The sequence below is a fragment of the Opisthocomus hoazin genome, chromosome 9, assembly GCF_030867145.1.
Source record: "Opisthocomus hoazin isolate bOpiHoa1 chromosome 9, bOpiHoa1.hap1, whole genome shotgun sequence".
NCBI lineage: Eukaryota > Metazoa > Chordata > Aves > Opisthocomiformes > Opisthocomidae > Opisthocomus > Opisthocomus hoazin.
In genome coordinates this window covers 27,119,123-27,138,423 of record NC_134422.1, presented here as the reverse complement: position 1 = coordinate 27,138,423, position 19,301 = coordinate 27,119,123, and the positions used below count along the sequence as shown (strand labels likewise).

Here is a 19,301-nt window from a genome sequence, read left to right as displayed (position 1 = left end):
AAATATCAGCACTTGAAGAAAAAAAGTGTATGACTTTCTGTTCTCTAGTATTTTTTGTGCAGTTCAAGACCCTGTTGGTGATTTCTTGAATGCCACATCTATATATTAGACTCTTGTTACTTTGCGAAGGTTGCTTCACTTATTTATTGCCCTATAAAGAAAGGATAACAAAAGAACAAAAAGGAAATACAATAAAAACGTTACCTTATTAGTAGATTCCAGACTGATTTGCATGGCAAAATGGATTTCATTTTAGAAAGGAGTTATTTATTCAGGGCAGGATTGTCGTTGCCCTGTATTCATTTGCTAGGGAGAAAGCAAGGCATTCCCTTGTGACCTACCTAGATTATCCACGTTGCCAGTCTGCTCTTCAGATTTCATAAAATGATTGACAGCAGAAAGGAGCTACCTTTCTTTCCAGGTAGAAAAGGGCTAGGGTAGGCCACTGCCTCTTTGTTCAGAGAAGACACTGTGTGTGAGTTGACTGACCCTAAACTGCTCCTCAGACTACTAGTGACTGAAACTGCTGTGTACTTGCTCTTGTTACAGTGGAGGTTTAAGTTTACTCTAGCCTATGTTGACTGACTATGCACGTTCTGCCTCAAAATAATTCTTGTTTTGGATTGGTTAAATCAAGATGTTTCTTGAGTTTCATAAGTTTCTTTATTCCCTGTTTAGAATTGCTTGAATGTTTCTGTAAAGAATCTGAAGCAAGAACTTGCGAGATTTGAGTGTGATAGCATCAACTGGAGCTCCAAAGCCGATAAATATGAGGAAGAACTGTCACGGCATTTCCAACACTGCACCACTCAAGAAGAGATAAATGAGGTAAATGAGATAAATCCCAACACATGAAGTGACTGATAAAAGGGCTGTTGTGTTCTGTAATATATGTTACTGTTTGCCATTCCCCTAGATGCTTCGTAAGTATGTAGAAAAGTTGATTTTCATCTTGCTAGCAACCTTTGATGCACACAGCAGCAATAATAATCCATGGTCCATACCTCTGCAGTTCAGGAATTTATCACGTTGTTGGGCTGGCAATAAAGTGCTTTCATTGTACCAGGAGGACTGGAAATAGAGCAGCTATGTCTTATATGGCTTTCAGCTCAGTCAAATTCATCTGAAACACAGGAGTCTTCAGATTTCTTTCTTATGAAGCAAAAGTTTCAAATAAGAGTAGAATTTACATATATTGCTGTTGTAAGGCTATTAGAAAGAACTTCCAGTATTTTGATGAAAATTTCAGAAAAATTCAGTAATTAACATTTTTTCAGAACCCCAAGACAGGATACTTAAAAAATTGGTAGAGGAAAAGGAAATGTTCTTTGGCGCAAGATATTAGAATTCAGTATTATGGAACTTAGGAAAAATTACTTAGTTAATATGATTATTAATTTAGCATCTTAGCAGGCCAAATACAAATCCACTCATAGCTTAGCAGGTCGAATGGGATAGATGTCTCAGCAAAAATTAATTTAGGAAAAACATTCCATAGAATATATTTTCTCAGTCTGATCTATTAAAATAAGAGGCTGATGGTCTCTGCACTTGATGTTCTGTAGATTGCACTTGTGTGCATCCATGAAGTACAGAAACTGGATTCTTACCTGGAAGAATTTCACAATAACGTTTCCTGTGGTGTGAAGCATAGTTAGTGGAAGCTATATTTTATTATATCTTTCACTAAGTAAATCCACACCTGAATAAAGAAAGGTGGTATTTTTTCAAAATCACCAAAGTAGAGGTGGCTGAGATTTCTGTCCCAACTCTTTTTAATGAGAAAATTATTGTTTGGATTTTTTTCTTTCACAAAATATTTTTGTGTGTTTGTGTAAAGTATCCATTTTCACAAAAAGGTATTGTGAAATTGAAAGAACATGTGCATCAAACTAAGGTTTTTTTGAATCTTTTACTGTTCTGGTCCCTTATCAGTTATAAACTGAGTGTTTCACCCTCTAATCTTCTGTTCATCAGTCTCCTGTGATGTAACTTCTTGGCTGATGGTGGGAGGGAATAGGAGCAGCAGGTGGTATAAGAGAAGTACTCTGGCAGAGGGAACCATGCTGTAGAAGAGTATGAAAGCGTGAAGTACCTGAAGGAGAAGTCCCAACATGCTTTGCAGTTGCATGGCAGAATCAGAGTATTTGAGGTTTGAACTAAAGTATTCTAGTTTTTTACTGAAAGCCCCTCGAATTTGCTGAAGAAGAGGATATTTTCACTGATCAGATTGTATGTAAGGCTGGCCATATGCAGAAACACACTGTTATGTTAAGTGAGTCTCTTGTTTCTGTCTTTTTATTCTGGGATTATATCATGAAGGCAGGAGAATGTGACTCCTTTCTCAGAAAAATTATTTTTTTGTTTTTATTACTTAGACTTCCAGTGAGAGCAGGAAGTAGAGGACACAGGCAATCTTCTGTCTCTCAAATTTAAATGAAAAGTGTGTCAGTGACAGGTATTACTCACCACATTACATATGTACAATATGTACATATTACATAATGTAATGTTTTAGCTACTCATAGATAACAGACACCCTCTGCAAAATAACTGCATAGCATATTTTCAATTACAGTGTTAATTACTGATTTTTTTTTTCTTTAAGTTGGGAAAGCCATGTTTGCTAGTTAAGTTAAAACCTGTCATCCACAGACCTAATTGAATCTTGAATGTAAACTAACTGAAATATACTAATTTGGCGTGTGGATGCCTTTTTCTTAAGATTCCTTTGCTATGGGAGATTAGCATAGAATATATTTCCTAAACGAATACTTGGCTAAGGTACCTGTATATGCATTAATCCACTGCTATTTTTCTTCTTTTTTTTTCATGAAGTATTTATAACTAATTCCATTTAGGGGTCAAGAAACCGAACACTGAACTACTTCCAAAGTTAAAGTTATGAGTATTCACTTCAGTATTTTAAATTCTGTTAATTTTAACATCAGAACATAGTCTGAGTAGTGTTAGTATCTAACAGACCTGTCTGAAAAAGCAATTTCTTTGCCATCTACTATGTCTAAGCAAATAAATATTTCATGTGCCAGCAGCAAGCAGCAGCTGTTCATAGCTGTCACATAGTAAACAGCCAACAAGATAATTTCGTTGTGATTTACCAGTGTACAAAGGAAACTTTAAAGCTGACTGAAAATATGTGGAAATCTATACTTAAATTCACCACATTAAATGTAATTAATTTAAGAGCGTAAATAAAATGTGAGCAACGGCATGGGTGATTAGGACTCACTGGTGTTTGAAAATATCACACTTGGAGGACTGTACCTGTAACTTAATACTACACTGAATCTGTGCATGGGACTGTAAGTGACACAGTTAGTTTAGAGAAGAGAACTTTTGCAATGAAAAACCTTTTTCTTTAGGTGATCAGTTTAAAAATAACATTTATGCATGTCTGCATGAAACTTGCAACAGAAGAGTAACATCCTGAAGTAGCTTCTCAGCTCTCCCTGGTCATCTCACTGCTTTCCTCTTCATGTCATTATTTGTACACTTATGGAAAGGTATGACCAAAAATGTAGATTTTAACCACAGAGGATAATGAGCTATCTCTGTTCACAAGTCAGTAGGAACTGATACTTAGCACATTTCTCAGCTTGTAATTTATTTTGATTGGGGTCCCAGAATTAAAGTAATCATTAATGACTTGAACAGCACTTTTTCTTTATTCCCACTATCTGGCTAGCTTTGCTTCTGTCTGTTCTTTAATCTTTGCCAGTTTGAAAATCGATTTTCAGCAACCTGCTTTCATGGGCTATTTTGATTATTAGTGCTACTGAAAGTTTTATGTGTGAATAAAGAGGGAAGGGTAAGTGGCTAACAACACTGAAGTACCTCCTAGAGTGACTCATGCAGGAATCAAAGCATTTTACTGGAACTGTACTGTTACCGAAAACGTATTTAAAGCACCTTTATAACTTGCTTTTTCCATTTATTTTGTAGTTGCACGTTAAATTGGAGCAATTGGCACCTAAACCCCTCTCCTCCACTATCATTCTCCACCCGTGACAGGCCGACTATAGTTAGGAACAGCTGCCTGATTAATGACTATGACACAATGGATAAGTTACAAAGTTCCATTAGACTTGTGTGCTGAAGTCACTGAAGTGTGCTAGGGTGTATAGTTCCTTTAGTATTTCTCATTCAATTTTGCAGAAGATAGTGGAAAACTGAGGTATGGTTAGATTTCTAAGAATTGGCAGTCATATATCATCCTTGCTATAATTGCTGATGATAACAGGAGTTGTGTACATGTACTCTGAGGGAGTGATGTACAAGTCTGAGCTGAATCTGGTTTTTCCACTGAGGCTAAAAGAGAAGAGTGACAGCAGCTGCAGACCTTTGACACATGAGCCATCAAATCTGAAACAAGGTGATCTAATTTCACATACTGCTATGAAGAGAGCCTCTGGCCTTATAAATGATCGCTAGCCTGTGTATGTGCATAAGTCAGTGAAACAAACTAAAATAAACTCTTGCTCATCTCTTCTTTTCCTCAAAATTAAACCAGCAAATAAGGCTCTTGTTTTTTGAATACATAATATTGTTCTGAAGAAGTGGTTTTATGGACATGAGGGCTTTTAGACAGATTTTTATTATTCTGTGTACTTAGGTGGGATGAAGAGCTTAAACTAATTGGAGATCACAGTGCCAGCAACAGAATTCCCTTCCTTTCCATTACACTGAGTGAACACCATCTGTCTGTTCACTGCTGAAATAATGTGGCAATATCCCACCAGATAAAATGAAAAATATATTCCTTGATGGATTAACATTGGTATGTAATAATAATAATAATAATAATAATAATGATCGATTGCTAGCTATTCCAACAACAGTAGCTTGAAAATGAGCATTCATTACTCCCTGGATTCTTAGGAGGGGAAGGGGCAGGGGGAAATCTGTAGGACTTTCTAACATAAAAAAGAGCCTCAAATATGTTGCCATTGTCAAATTGTGGGTGTCACCTGAACTTGTTAAAATTAATCAAGGAAGTTAAGTTCTTTTCTTTTGTGTGTCACTAGGAACCATCCCTAAAGCATTAGAACTGCTGCATTTCTTTTGTATCAGTTCCCTGAGATAAATATAATTTTACGCAATTTATTCTCCATTCTCCTAAAAGCAAAAGACTGTCAACACAAACGATGTGAAATTCTAAAAATAAAAAAATAACAGTGATTTTTAAATTCTTCCATTTCAAATTTTATGGATTAATTATAAATAAATTGAAAGTATGATTGTGGAATTGTAATGTAATTAAAATACTACTTTGTATAAGATACCAGAAGCAAGGTTTTCTACTTGCCTGGTTCTTGTATCTGTTGCTTAAAGGCATTCAAAACTAACATCGAAAAGAAATTTTTGCAGTTGTAAATAAAATGGAAAATTTCATTTCAGAGAAAAAATATTGAAAAAATGAAGTTCTGTACTTTAAAAATGCATAGTCCTTTAAGATATTTTGCCTGAGTATGTTTGATATGCTTATTTGTATAACATTGATAATGCAAAGAATGACGTGGTTTGTTAAGGGCACACTTGGAAGAGGACATTAAAGCAAACAGGTATTTGGCACTGGAAAAAAAAAGATAAAGAATTAAGAACCCTATATCATAACTAGTTCCCATGGTAAATAAACACTGTTTTTTAAATTATGTTGATCATAGAATCACAGAATGCTTTGGGTTGGAAGGGACCTTTAGAGGTCATCTACCCCAACGCCCCCTGCAGTGAGTAGGGATATCTTCAATTAGACCAGGTTGCTCAGAGCCCTGTCCAGCCTGGCCTTGAATGTTTCCAGGGTGGAGCATCCACTACCTCTCAGTGCAATCTGTTCCAGTGTTTCACCAACCTCATAGTAAGAATTTCTTTCTTATATCTAGTCCAAATCTACCCTCCCTTAGTTTAAAGCCATTACTCCTTGTCATATATGACTCTTCTTTTTCATGTGTATTAAGCTTGTTCTGGTAAGTTGGCAATGCATCTGATCCATATGAGTGTAAATGAAAGTGTAGCTTCCTAGAGCTTCATCAATGTCATTCCTATCATTCTGGATTTTTAAAGTATTTCATAAATTAGAGAAAATGTAGCTACATTCCATCTAAGTAATGAAAGAGTTTTACGGCAAATAAATTTAATGGTAGTTATTTCATCTGACATAAGTACATCTGAAAAGTCTTGAAAGGCACGGTTGCTTCATAATAATCAGAGCTACTAGTTCATCGTAATTTATATTATTATAATTTTCCCTAATGTTGAGCTTGCTGCAGCAAGTCGTTGCTAACGGGTAGTAATACTCTCACACGGTCCCAAATCTATTTATCTGTAGATGGGCGAGGCTTTCTTTGGGTACCTGTTAGGCAGAATCTCTGCCACCACACTCATATAATAGTTGTTTGAAGGGCAGGTGCTCATGAAGTCTACCTCTTGATCCTACAAACAGCTGGATTCATCTTTGTATGCTGTGAATAATTGTACTAAGATGTTTGGACTAGCACAGTGTATAAAATTAAGCCCTGGTGTAGCTTCCTGGCAGAAGCAGGGCTTCTGGACAAGGAGAGGGGAAGAAAACCCAACAAAAAAACCCCAACCTGACATAAACTAAATGTTATATTGTAGGAGAAAAGTACTATGAATAAATACAAATCTACTTGCCCAAGCCCAGTATAACTATGTTTTTCTGGAAACTAAGCATGGGTATACCTTTAAATGTCTACTGTTTCCACCAGATGGACTAGAGTACATGAAAGACATCTGCCTGTATTCAAAATCAATGAAACTCTTGGACAGGACTTTTTCATAGATTTTCTGAGCAAGGATCTCATCCTTTGCCCCAATCCTTTTTTTGCCCCAGCCATTCTGGAAACAATACTAAGCATTCAGAATGCAAAAATGTTGATTTAGTAAGATTATGAGTTTCCACTACTGGAAAGAAATTCTGAGGAATTAATGGGGCTTTATGTGATGGCATAGTAGTATTCATTTCTGTATTAAATTTTCATGGTTCAGATCATGGTCTGTTAAACAGCTCTTGAAAAAACCTAAAATGAACTGTGCTGGTTTCTTTTTTGCTAACAAATATGCTTCCTTTGTTTCAGCTTAGAGAATCATTTAAGGATCTCAAAAAGAAATTCAACAATTTGAAGTTTAACTATATGAAAAAAACTGAAAAAGCTCGAAATTTGAAAGTACTTAAAATACAGATTCAGCAAGTTAATACATATGCAGAGAAAATACAGGTAATGTTAGAAATTTCAGTCTTCACTGGGTGAATTGCTGTGGCCTGTGCCAAGCAGATCAGATGAGATGTAAAATGTATTATGAGCTTCCCTGTTACTCGGCTTTATATTCTTCACCTGTCTCAATCACTGATTGAGACATTTTTCTTTGTTCTGTTCCTTTATTTCTTCCATTTCCTTCAGTGGAATGATCTTAACTCACTTCCTGACCTCTGTGTGTTCACTTCTTTTATACTTCATTATTTTTCTTTTACAGCCTTTTTTTTTTTCCCTTTCTTGACAATTTCATCCACAAATGCAAATTAAAATCACGGAATTGATGAGTTTGGAAAGGACATCCAGAGACCATCTAGTTGAAATTCCTTCCTCAGGGCAGGGTCAACTACAAAAGGTTGCTCTATGTCATGTCCAGTTGGGTTTTGAAATCTCCAGGGATGGATACTCCACAACCCCTGTGAGCAAGCTGTTCCACCCCTGGAGTACAAAAAGTATTGTGTTTTTTTTTCCTTAAACAGAATTTTCTGTTTCAGTTTGGGTCCATTGCCTCCTGTGTATTCACTAGGTAACACTGAAATGAGTCTGGCTCTGTTTTCTTTACTCCCTCCAATCATGTTTTTATACACACTGATAAGGTCCACTTGAATCTTCGCTTCTCCAGGCTAAAAAACCCCACCCCTCTCCAGCACTGTGAGACACATGCTCATTCACTCAGTCTTCTTTGTGGCCCCTTACTGGATTTGCTCTGGGTTTTTCTTGTAGTGGGGAGCCCTAAGTGGACACAAGACTTAAGATTGAGCCTCACCTGTGCTGCATAGAAGGGAATAATCGCCTCCTTTGACCTGCTGGCAACATGCTTCCTACCAGTGTATATTCTTACAAATGTATAAGTGGCAGTTCATGAAGTACTTTCCTATTTTAAACCAATCTCTTCCTTTCCAAACAAAAATAAAGGACCTGTCTTTTTGCATCACTTGTAAAACAGCTAGCATAACAAAGTCTGATCAGCTGTCAAGACCAGTGTTCCCAGTATATAAAATATATAAATGTGTATATATATTTACAGGTCAGGTTTATACCAGACATCATAAAGTACTAGTATGAATACTTGTTCCTCTCAGTCTTTGGGGTTATGCTAGATTATCACTGATGTTGCTTACACCAGATTCTTAAGCAACATGTTTATTACTACAGATACTTGTTTATTTTTAAGCTGAAAAATGTAACACAATTCCACCTTTAATAAATATAATTTTAATCAGCGTCGTAGAGGCCCTCCAATTCCCTTTGATTTTTTGAAAAAAGCAACTTGTAATTTTTAAAACACAGGATAAGAAATAGGTTTGTGTGATTTTTCCTATGTTTTTTACTTTTTATTGCTAAAAATAGAAACATTTTTGTTGCAGTATTTAACATTATTACATCTTTTAAACAGATTCTTAAACAGAAGATGGATAATTTAGACAAGAAGGTCATTGGCTGTGTAGCAAATGAACGTACTGCTAAAGTTAGAGTCCTCTTGGGGCCAATCAGTGAGTTACAAAAACAGCTGAAGGACTTTAGCAGAGTTGTGGAGGATTATAAGCAAAATCTGGATCTCGTGGAGCATCTGCAACAGATGATGGAAGAGGTACTAGTAAACCTGAGATCCCCACTGTGGCTGTCATAATGATCCAAGACTGGGATAGATAAAAGTGCTTGTAAAGTGCTGCTAAAAGTGCTTCAGGAAAAATCTGTGGCTTCCAAAAGTAGTAGATTGGTAAAAATCTGTGTTTTATTCTATTTGTCCTTTTAACTTTGTGGAGAAAGGGGGGGAAAACCTTGCAGTGTGACCATATTCTTGCGCTGCCATGCATATGACTGGGGTTTCCATCTCTGTGTGACTTTCATATTGATGCAGCATATCTCTGATCATACCTGTGAGCTCATTTTCTCTAAGTATATTCTGAGGCAGCACAGAAAGTGCCACAAGGCCCTCTTTGGTAGCTGTCAAACCACAAGAGCCAGGTTCTGACAAGACCCACTTTGTTAGTTGTCAGGAAGAGCTGTCTGTGTAGTATGTAATTCTGGCACTGAAATGCAAAATATTCAGTTCCTTAAAAGCAGCGTGTAATTTTTTAAATAGACTTAATGTATGTATATTTTTTTTCTGAACTGCAGTCTTTTTGGAGAGTTCTGTAACTTTATTTTAACATATCTGAGGACTGCCTCATGCATTGCCTTTTTTTTAAAAAGGAGAAAAAGTTTGTTACATTATCTTCCCCCTTGCCACTCTGCATTGGTGCATCTGCTGTGAGGCCAGCACATTCCTGTCATCATGCTTTATTTTTAGAAATAACACCGTTCGTATCTCCAAAGTGATCTAAATGCATGACAAATAAATTCCCTTAATGATGGATCACAATACTAAAGTTTTATTTAAAAGATATTTTCAGTGTCCAGTGGTGTGATCAAAATATTGTTAACAAAGCCATTTGTTACCACTTGTTTTGCATTTACATTGTTAAACTCCCCCCTTACTTTGAGGTAAATAATTTCCTAGAGCTAAAATGTGAGATTGCTTTTTTCATTCAGTGCAAAGTATCACCTTTTACTCAACAATTTTCTTTCAGCAAATAGGCACAGTCTTAAGTACTGACTTCAATGGGAGTTAAAAATGGTGATTATTAGTTGCATGCTGTAATGATACAATACGTATCATACTGAATGAACACCAGATTCTGTCCTCCTCCAAGAACTGTTAACCAAAAATGTTTATTAAGGATATGTTCTAAAGTCCATTCATGCCAGTAGAAAGTTTCCTAGCAACTGTAATGTTTGCTGAGACCAAAAACCCTGTTTGCTTGTAGACTAAATCCAAGCAACGTTGCTGCCCTTACAGAGGTATAACTGTGGCCATGAAACGAAGTTTGTGAAATTAGTCAGTTGTTATACAGGGTGGAAAGAACTAAAAAATAAAACATATTTGCAGAACCGTTAACAAATAACCTCAGCATGCCTGTAAGATGAGCATGGGTCTAGTGTTTGAAGAAAATATAGTAGCAATTAATATTTAAAGCGGCATTGGTAACGAATAAATGTTTTTCAGGTTAAAATAAAATCGGAAAATTTAAGACATACTGTATGTCACTGATTAGGGAAAGTCTTAAGAATAGTCCAGTCTGTTCTACAAAAGCTTGAACTGCTGATAAGAATTCATTGTAATGCAGTGGTTTTATCCCTCAGTGTCAATTTTGGTTTGAAGATGTAAGTGCAACAGTCATTAGAGTTGGCAAGTATTCTGCAGAATGCAAAACAAGAGAAGCAATAGAGACTCTCTACAAGCAATTCAATAAGTTTATTGAGCCTATAGTGCCTCAACAAGAAGAAAAAATTCAGCGGATTTTAGACATCGCTAAACGGTTATATGGTGAGGAGCTGCCTGGTAAAGTACTGTGGGGAAAAAATACAATAACTTGGGACAGGAGGAACCACACTCCTAGATTTGTTCATTTAAGAAAGAAAAATCTCATGAAGTTTTTTTTAAAATGTTGTTTTAAATTAGTGACGGGGAGAGGTGAAGGATTTCAGAACAAATATTTAAAAAATAAAAATATGAAAGTACTCAACACTCTGGTAGTTACTTGGTTTTCTGTGTACCCTCGAGTTCATCTTGAAATCAAAATGTGAATGTCCTTGTATTTATGAGCTTGGAATGAACACTTCATGGCTTATGCTCTCATAACAGGCAAGCCTTTGAAGTCGACGGACATTACAGTGACATACCTCAGTGCTGAGTGAATTTTTTTACATTAACACTGTGAATAACTAGTAGTATTTGATTGCCAACTTTCTTAAGCATTTTATTAGCAAAAGAAGTAGATTGTTGTGTCAGTACTGTATTTGCAATTGTGTTGATTTGGAACATTGTTGACCAAAAAGAATGAAGATCAACCAACTTCAGGTTTTGCTTTTTTTCTCCCACTTGTAATGTTTATATACTTGTTGAAGTTGTTTTAGTCCAAGATAAGGTGACCACCCAAATGTGCAACAATCCTGTGTAGCCAATCAATTCAAGTAGTAAATCTAAAAAAATTTTCACAGAGTCAAACTGTGCTTTTAAATTCCTCTAATTTAGTGCTGAAAAGCCTATTTGTTTTGTATTTTTTATAACAGGGATCTAAGTGCCTCCTAGCTGTGTAATAAGGCAACTAGTTTAGGAGACACTTTATGAGGTCAGCATCTTTTAAGGCAGTATCACTAACCAGATGGAAGTAATTTTGTTCAAGGAGAAGCCTAGCAGGAGACCTGCAGTGACTATGAGGGTGCATCTCAAGGAAGCTAGTGAGAGGTAGGGAGGCACATTGCTGTGAATCACAGAACTCCTTCAGCAAAACGAAACACAAAAAAATGTAATTACTGTAGTATGTCGGGGTTACAAAGTACATTGATTGTTACACATTTGCTTGAGGCGTTCTGTTCTTGTTTCATGTTGTTTTACCTTTGTAGGTATTGAAGAAGGCAAGAAGTATGTTGAAAAAGCTATATTAAAGTACAAAGAGATCATTAATTCTGTTGACGAGTTGTATAGATCTCTGAGAGAACTTAAGGAGCTGAAGGTATTATTTTTTTATCTAGAGAATATATTACATCTGCATCAGCTTATCTGGCTTAGTGTCTGAATCAGTACTTGTAACTGTGGATCATCTATGGTCATGTGAAGCACTTCTTAAATGTTCACTTTTCCATTACCTTAGGTAATGATTGCAGTGAATCAGTGAAGTGTTACTTGTTTGTGCACTAAACACTCCTCCTAGGTTTCTTTTTCTCAACTTTTTTCAGAACTGCTGCTGCTTTCAAGTAACCTTTATGGAAAATTGTCACAATTTCTTTGAGTATCTAGACAAGTACTTTTTTTTTTCATATTTCTTCTTCCCTTAGTACTGTAATATAGGTGACTACTCGATCTATAAAATGCCAAACAACCTAGCTTGGCTCTCCATTGGAAAAAGCATCCCAAAATACAAGTTGTGTTAAAACGAAAGTAATTTAAAATAGGAAGGCATGAGTTATAACATAAATATTAAAGAGAACAACAACATTTTTAGTTTTATATTCTGATAAACTTTTTTCAAATCCAAGTTGTTATTTTTTTATAATATGTAGTGTTACGAGATTTTAAAACTAACATTCTTATTGAACATTTCCAAAGTATCTTAATAGTTAACGTCTTCATCTTAAGAAGAATAAGTAATTCAGCAAATTATCTACATAAATAAGTGCCATAAGTTTGGAGTGCTGTGACTACGAATACAGTTTCACTTTCTGTCATCTTTAAAGGGTCACAAATTAAGGAGAAGTGTTGTATTGCACAGTCTTTCATGATTTTACATGGCTTTTGAATGTCAGAAAAAAACAACTCTTAGATTTTTCAAGGGCAAAATTAAAGACTAATTTTTTTTCAGAAAAAAATAGATTGAAGAGATCACACAGATTTTTTTCACTTGTTTAAAATAGAAATCTAATAATTTAGATTATTATCAGCGCTTTCTTACAAGAATTTATTTAGGACTGTAACTTTTGGCTGGACAGCTGAAGATGTGAAATGCACAAATCTGTAACTATAAAACTACTTTGTTTTCCTTACATTGTGCCACTGTGGTGTTCTTTGAAACCTGTAGATTTCTTCCATAACAATTTTAAAGAATTCATGAAGTCTTCATAAAATACGGTATGGTTGTCCAGGTTTCTGATATGTAAGTACTTCATAATCAGTTGTGCAGTCTTTGAGGCTTAAGCTGGAAGTAAGTGTTAGCCAAAAAGAATGATAAAATTAGCTGATCTAAAGTACAGTTAACTACATTCAGAGTGGTTATGGACTGTCCAGACGGGAAGCTGAAGGAGGGAGGAAAACAAGAACAAATGCAAATTCTGCCTGGTTTTGTTTTATGTTTAGAACACATTCTCCCCTTTTCACCTTTTAGACAAGTCTGAACATTCTTTCCTCACTAGAACTGTGTTCCTGAAATACTGATTTTTTTCTGGATTTGTCGTTTTTCCTTTTTTTTTTTTTTTCTATTAGTGTGACGGTCTTAATCCTTTATTTTCCCTTACTTATGGTAGGTACAAATTGGTTAATATTCCTCAGATTGTTGACCAACTGCTTGAGTTCCTTAGTCTTTGGTGTTTTATACTTTCCCTGCCTCAGAGAAGATCCCCTCAGCTTTGAAAAATGTTGTCTTTGCTTGTCCAGGACTGAATGAATCAGGTTTTGCTGCATATTTTTGCCACAGCTGATTTACACCTGTGCTGATGATGGGTTTTAGATAAGATTTCACTTTTTTTTTTTCTACTCCGTTGTACAGAGCGTAAGTCAGTGTGTAGCTAACATTTGCTACCTTTTATTGTGTATAAGCTTACTTCATTTTATTTTCATGTGGCAGAAAGAAGAGTTTTCTGAAGAGTTGGTTACTGTTGAAAAAGAAGAAAGAAATGGTCAAGAAGCATGTGAGGCTGTTAGTAAAGACAAAGCAGAGGAACAAAAACAGCAGGTAATTTTTTTTTTTTTTTAACTACACCTGTTTCTTAGAAGGAGTTGTGTATTGCTGGAAAGTTTACTGCTTTTCAGTCCTGAAGCCTCCCTTAAAGATGGGTGTTATCAGTGTAGTCTTAGTCATTTCTCTTTCGATTTTTTTAGTTACCCCTTTGCTTTCTATCCAATCCACATATTCTTTCCCATTAATTTTATTTTTTTAGCCTTCTTTTTACTTGCCTATGTATCTCTCTTTCTTTTCTAAAATAATATTATTTTCATAATCTTTTACCAATTTTCCTTTGGTCCTCTTGCCACAGTATTCTTAATGCAGATGTCATCTTTGTGACCATTCCTCCTTCCTCAAAGGAGAACACATTCTGCACTCAACTTTATAGTAAGACTTAAAGGAATACAGGAAGTAATAGAGGAGACTGCTGTTAGTATTTCCCAGAGCTCTAATATTCATATAACCCCTAGAGAGAGGCTATGAAAGTATTTGATTTACAAGTGTTAGGAGAGAAGCCTGATAGCTCAGAATTTGAACTAAGTAACCATGGAAATTAAGATGCTTTGAATCATTAAGGTCTTTATCAGCAAAAAACCCAGTTTTTTAAACATTTTTCTTTCAGATGGCATCAGGTAAATTGCTTACAAATTCAGGAGGCGTTACTGAGAAGAGAAATAATACACTGTCTCCTACCAACACTAGACAGGTACCTGCTGGTTTTTTTATTAATCAGATTGATGGACATTGTTGTGGACTTTCAAATGAATTTTACTCCTTAATTTGTTGCTTCTCAGAAGTGACAGATATTGTTACAGATTAGCAGGCTTTGTTTATCTTCTCATTTACAGTATTACAAAAAATCAAAGCAAAACAAGCACAGAATTGCTTTGCCTTTGCAGCAGTGTCAATAACAGGAAAGTAGTCATGGCAGAAACATGATGGAAAACAACTACAGTTCTCAGCAGTGCAATAGGACATGTCACAGATAATCTGCTTACTGTTGGTACGACATTATACATCAAATAAATAACAGAACTCCGCATCAAATAGTCATCTTCACCCTCACCTGAAAACAGAATCACAGAATGGTAGGGGTTGGAAGGGACCTCTGTGGGTCATCTAGTCCAATGCTCCTGCCGAAGCAGGGTCACCTGCAGCAGGCTGCACAGGACCTTGTCCAGGCGGTTCTTCAATATCTCCAGAGAAGGAGACTCCACAACCTCCCTGGGCAGCCTGTTCCAGTGCTCCGTCACCCTCAGAGGGAAGAAGTTCTTCCTCATGTTCAGACGGAACTTCCTATGCTTCAGTTTGTGCCCATTGCCCCTTGTCCTGTTGCTGGGCACCACTGAAAAAGAGTTTGGCCCCATCCTCCTGACACCCACCCTTCAGATATTTGTAAGCACATATTAGGTCCCCTCTCAGCCTTCTCTTCTTCAGGCTGAACAAGCCCAGCTCCCTCAGCCTCTCCTCGTAGGGGAGATGTTCCAGTCCCCTCACCATCCTCGTAGCCCTCCGCTGGACATTCTCAAGCAGCTCCTCATCTTTCTTGAACTGGGGAGCCCAGAACTGGACACAGTACTCCAGATGGGGCCTCACTAGGGCAGTGTAGAGGGGAAGGAGAACCTCCCTCGTCCTGCTGGCTACACTCCTCCTAATGCACCCCAGGATCCCATTAGCTTTCTTGGCAGCCAGGGCACACTGCTGGCTCATGGTCAACCTGTTGTCCACCAGGACACCCAGGTCCCTCTCCACAGAGCTGCTCTCCAGCAGGTCCACCCCAAGCCTGTACTGGTGCATGGGGTTGTTCCTCCCCAAGTGCAGGACCCTGCACTTGCCCTTGTTGAACCTCATCAGGTTTGTCTCTGCCCAACTTTCCAGCCTGTCCAGGTCACGCTGAAAGGCAGCACAGCCTGCTGGTGTATCCACCACTCCTCCCAGTTTGGTGTCATCAGCAAACTTGCTGAGGGTGCACTCTAACTCTTCATCCAGGTCATTGATGAAGAAGTTAAACAAGACTGGGCCCAGTACTGACCCCTGGGGGACACCACTAGTTACCGGCCTCCAACTAGACTCGGCGCCGCTGACGACAACCCTCTGAGTTCTGCCATTCAGCCAGTTCTCAGTCCACCTCACCGACCACTCATCCAGCCCAAACTTCCTGAGCTTCCCTAAGATTATGTTACGGGAGACTGTGTCAAAAGCCTTGCTGAAGTCAAGGTAGACAACATCCACGGCTCTCCCTTCGTCTACCCAGCCAGTCATGTCATCGTAGAAAGCTATTGGATTGGTCAGGCATGATTTGCCCTTGGTGAATCCATGCTGACTACTCCTGATAACCTTCTTTTCCTCCACTTGCTTGATGATGACCTCCAGGATAAGCTGCTCCATCACCTTTCCCGGGATGGAGGTGAGGCTGACTGGCCTGTAGTTCCCTGGGTCCTCCTTCTTGCCCTTTTTGAAGATTGGAGTGACATTGTCCTTTCTCCAGTCCTCGGGCACCTCTCCTGTCCTCCAGGACCTCTCAAAGATGATGGAGAGTGGCTCAGCAATGACATCCGCCAGCTCCCTCAGCACTCGTGGGTGCATTCCATCGGGGCCCATGGATTTGTGGACATCCAGATCGCTTAAGCGATCCCTCACGCAGTCCTCCTCGACCAAGGGAAAGTCATCCTCTCTGTGGGCTTCTCCTCTTACCTCCGGGGCCTGGGATTCCTCAGGGCCTGCCTTGGCACTGAAGACTGAAGCAAAGGCATTCAGTAGCTCTGCCTTCTCTGCATCCTCCATCACCAGGACACCCGCCTCATTCAGCAGCGGCCCCACATTGTCCCTAGCCTTCCTTTTGCTGCTAATGTAGTTGAAGAAGCCCTTCTTGTTGTTTTTGACATCCCTTGCCAGCTTCAATTCCAGGTGGGCTTTGGCCTTCCTCGTCACACCCCTGCATGCTCTGACCACATTCCTGTACTCTTCCCAAGTGGCCTGTCCCTCTTTCCACATTCCATGGACCTTTCTCTTCCACCTGACCTCCGTTAGAAGCTCCTTGTTCAGCCATGCTGGTCTCCTGCCTCCTTTGCTGGATTTCTTTCTCAGGGGGATGCACCGCTCATGAGCATGGAGGAAGTGACATTTAAACAGTGACATTTTAACACATAAGCTTAAACACATAAGTTACATTTCAGTTGCCAAAGTTCCATCAGGTAGAGATCATAAATAAGTTCCAAAGTAGGGATTGCATGCTGAGGACAATGCACAAAAGGAAATTAGATCGTGAAAGACTGGATATGCATTTAGAATGATGTCCTAGCAGACAAGCATGGTTTGTTCATGGATATACAGTAAATGAATATGACAGGTTCCAAGTTGTCAACGAATAAATGTAATCTTAGAAATACAGGCAATACAAAACCAGACCTATATTTCATGAGATTAATTATTTTAGCTTGAATAACGTTTTGAAGCCTTGGGATCCTGGATGTAAATGTAAATAATGTACTGTGTGAAATGCTTTAGTAAGTTGGAGTGGGTGATAATATATTTAAGTATTTAAAAAGGTAGGATAGATTGGTAATTGAATTAGAGCTCTAAAGTTTCTGTTTTGCAAGCTAGTAATATAGACCAATACTACAAGACTTTAAATTGTGGTATTTTGTAGAAATTCGACTAATATTAATGTTCCATTCAGTTCAATACAGAATATACTGTAATCTGCTGATGAGCCAAAACTGAGGCTAATTAATTTTGTTACCTCTGTTCCAAGTCAATGGGAGTTTCACCATTGACTTGGAGCCCAGATCTCACTTGAAATTTTGTGGCTGTTCCAGCGAGCCACCCTCAGGAGAATCACCTCACCCAGCAGATGTCCATAGCCCTGTTTCCTATTTTGCTAGGCCACAGCTTTGTCAGTACTTGTCAGACTGTGCCTCAGCTGCCAAGTGGAGAAGTCAAGAGTATGCGCAAGAGCAAATGCCAGATGTGAAGTATGGCAGCTATGATGCCTCCACCCTTTTCATCACTCCATACTTCACTTAAAGAAGTACCGGGTTCTTCTCACTAGAGCTTTTCTGTCTTCCATTTCCATCCTTTCCGAGGAAAGACCTGGCCCACCCCCAGTCCCTCATCTAGTGTGCCGATAATCTCCAATTTTGTCTATTCTTCTGCAAGCTACTTTTGCAGTATTAATTTGCTTCAGTAATAAATATTACCCACTAAAACGTGGCATTCTCGTGGCATGTTCATCCTCATGCTGCTTGGATCCCAAGTGGCACACCAAGGCTGAAAGTCCTCATGCTGCCAAAGCCTGTCTGACAGCTTGCTCACTCACTGCCCACCTGTCACTCTTTTCCCCAGCTTTTCCACCAGGGTCATTTTCCAGCAACATCTGAAATAACTGTGTTCAATTCTGTGATCTCCAGAGGAGATGACCATGAAACTGACAGCACATCCCTGCATTAAGATCCTAGATTAGTCACTGGAGGATTCCTGCATTGTCGTGGCCTTCCCGTAGTTACCCAAATGTATGCAACTGTCTGTACACATGCATAGACTCCTCAATAGACAGAATGAATCTGGACCATTCGTTTCATTCAGACAGTAGAGACTGGCTATTCAGTAATTTTGACCTGTCTTTTTAAATATACCTGCTCAGAATTTGACATTCTAAACAATTTTTCAGTTTCTTCATATTTAATCAGATTTGGTTTATTAAGTTTGTTAGTGCAAGTCAGACCAAAACAGCCAGAATTTGCTACTGAAGTGTCTATGAAATCTTCATTTAAGAAAGACTTGCAAATTTGGTCAGGTTTAAGTTACTTAGAACAGTGCTGATCAGGTTAAAAGAGCAGGGTAACAGTCAAATTTGAAAACCTTAGAAAATTTTTTTGTGTGAGTATATTGGAATTAATCCCTAAAAGTAACAGTTTCTGAGAAACAGTTTACAATTAATTTGAACCCCAATAAAAAAAAATTGAATACGTGGAAGAAGTAACTCAGTATTTGTGGTTTTCTGAGTAATTGGAAAGGGAAAAAATTGACCGATTTCACCAAATTGGAGTCTATTATAATTTGTCATGCTTATATCCATGATGTATTCGTACTGGAAGATACATTGGAGGTCAGACTTCATCAGGGGATGCTTGTGGAAAACACATTTAATACCCAAACTTGAACTTCATCTTACAAATGAATTATTTGGTAAACAGACCAAATTTGGTCTGTTTACCAAATAATTCATTTGTAAGAGTGACTGAAGTACCAAGCTTACTTCCAGTCATTCATTCCTGGATCTGGCATGAATCACATGGCTTCAAAATAACAAATGTATTAACTTGAAAGAACATCCATATTAAAACTACCATATTTACAGGACAGGGGCACATGTGAGGTTCTACTACTTGTTTTTACTTTTATTTTGTTAACTTTGTGCACTGATGATTGGGTTCTAGTTAGAGCAATAAAGCAAAAAGAAAGCCAAAACGAATATGGTGCTGTACTTTTGTACTGGATACTGCCAAAGAGACCTTCTTTGGAAAGC

The 19,301-nt window shown here is 37.9% G+C and overlaps 1 protein-coding gene across 8 annotated transcripts in view; it reads left to right on the top strand.

Annotated features, from left to right (window-relative positions):
- The window catches only part of CCDC141 (coiled-coil domain containing 141), a 99,725-nt gene that overhangs the window by 65,419 nt on the left and 15,005 nt on the right, over nucleotides 1-19,301 (top strand). For all 8 annotated transcript variants that reach the window (XR_012765022.1, XM_075430386.1, XM_075430385.1 and 5 more), the window contains 7 exons: nucleotides 679-828; nucleotides 7,116-7,256; nucleotides 8,689-8,883; nucleotides 10,479-10,662; nucleotides 11,742-11,851; nucleotides 13,676-13,783; nucleotides 14,397-14,480. Coding sequence is in view for 7 of the 8 variants with exons in the window: in XM_075430386.1 (XP_075286501.1) it covers nucleotides 679-828; nucleotides 7,116-7,256; nucleotides 8,689-8,883; nucleotides 10,479-10,662; nucleotides 11,742-11,851; nucleotides 13,676-13,783; nucleotides 14,397-14,480 (972 nt within the window). In the remaining variant the exon portion in view is untranslated. The remainder of the gene's footprint in view (nucleotides 1-678; nucleotides 829-7,115; nucleotides 7,257-8,688; nucleotides 8,884-10,478; nucleotides 10,663-11,741; nucleotides 11,852-13,675; nucleotides 13,784-14,396; nucleotides 14,481-19,301) is intronic.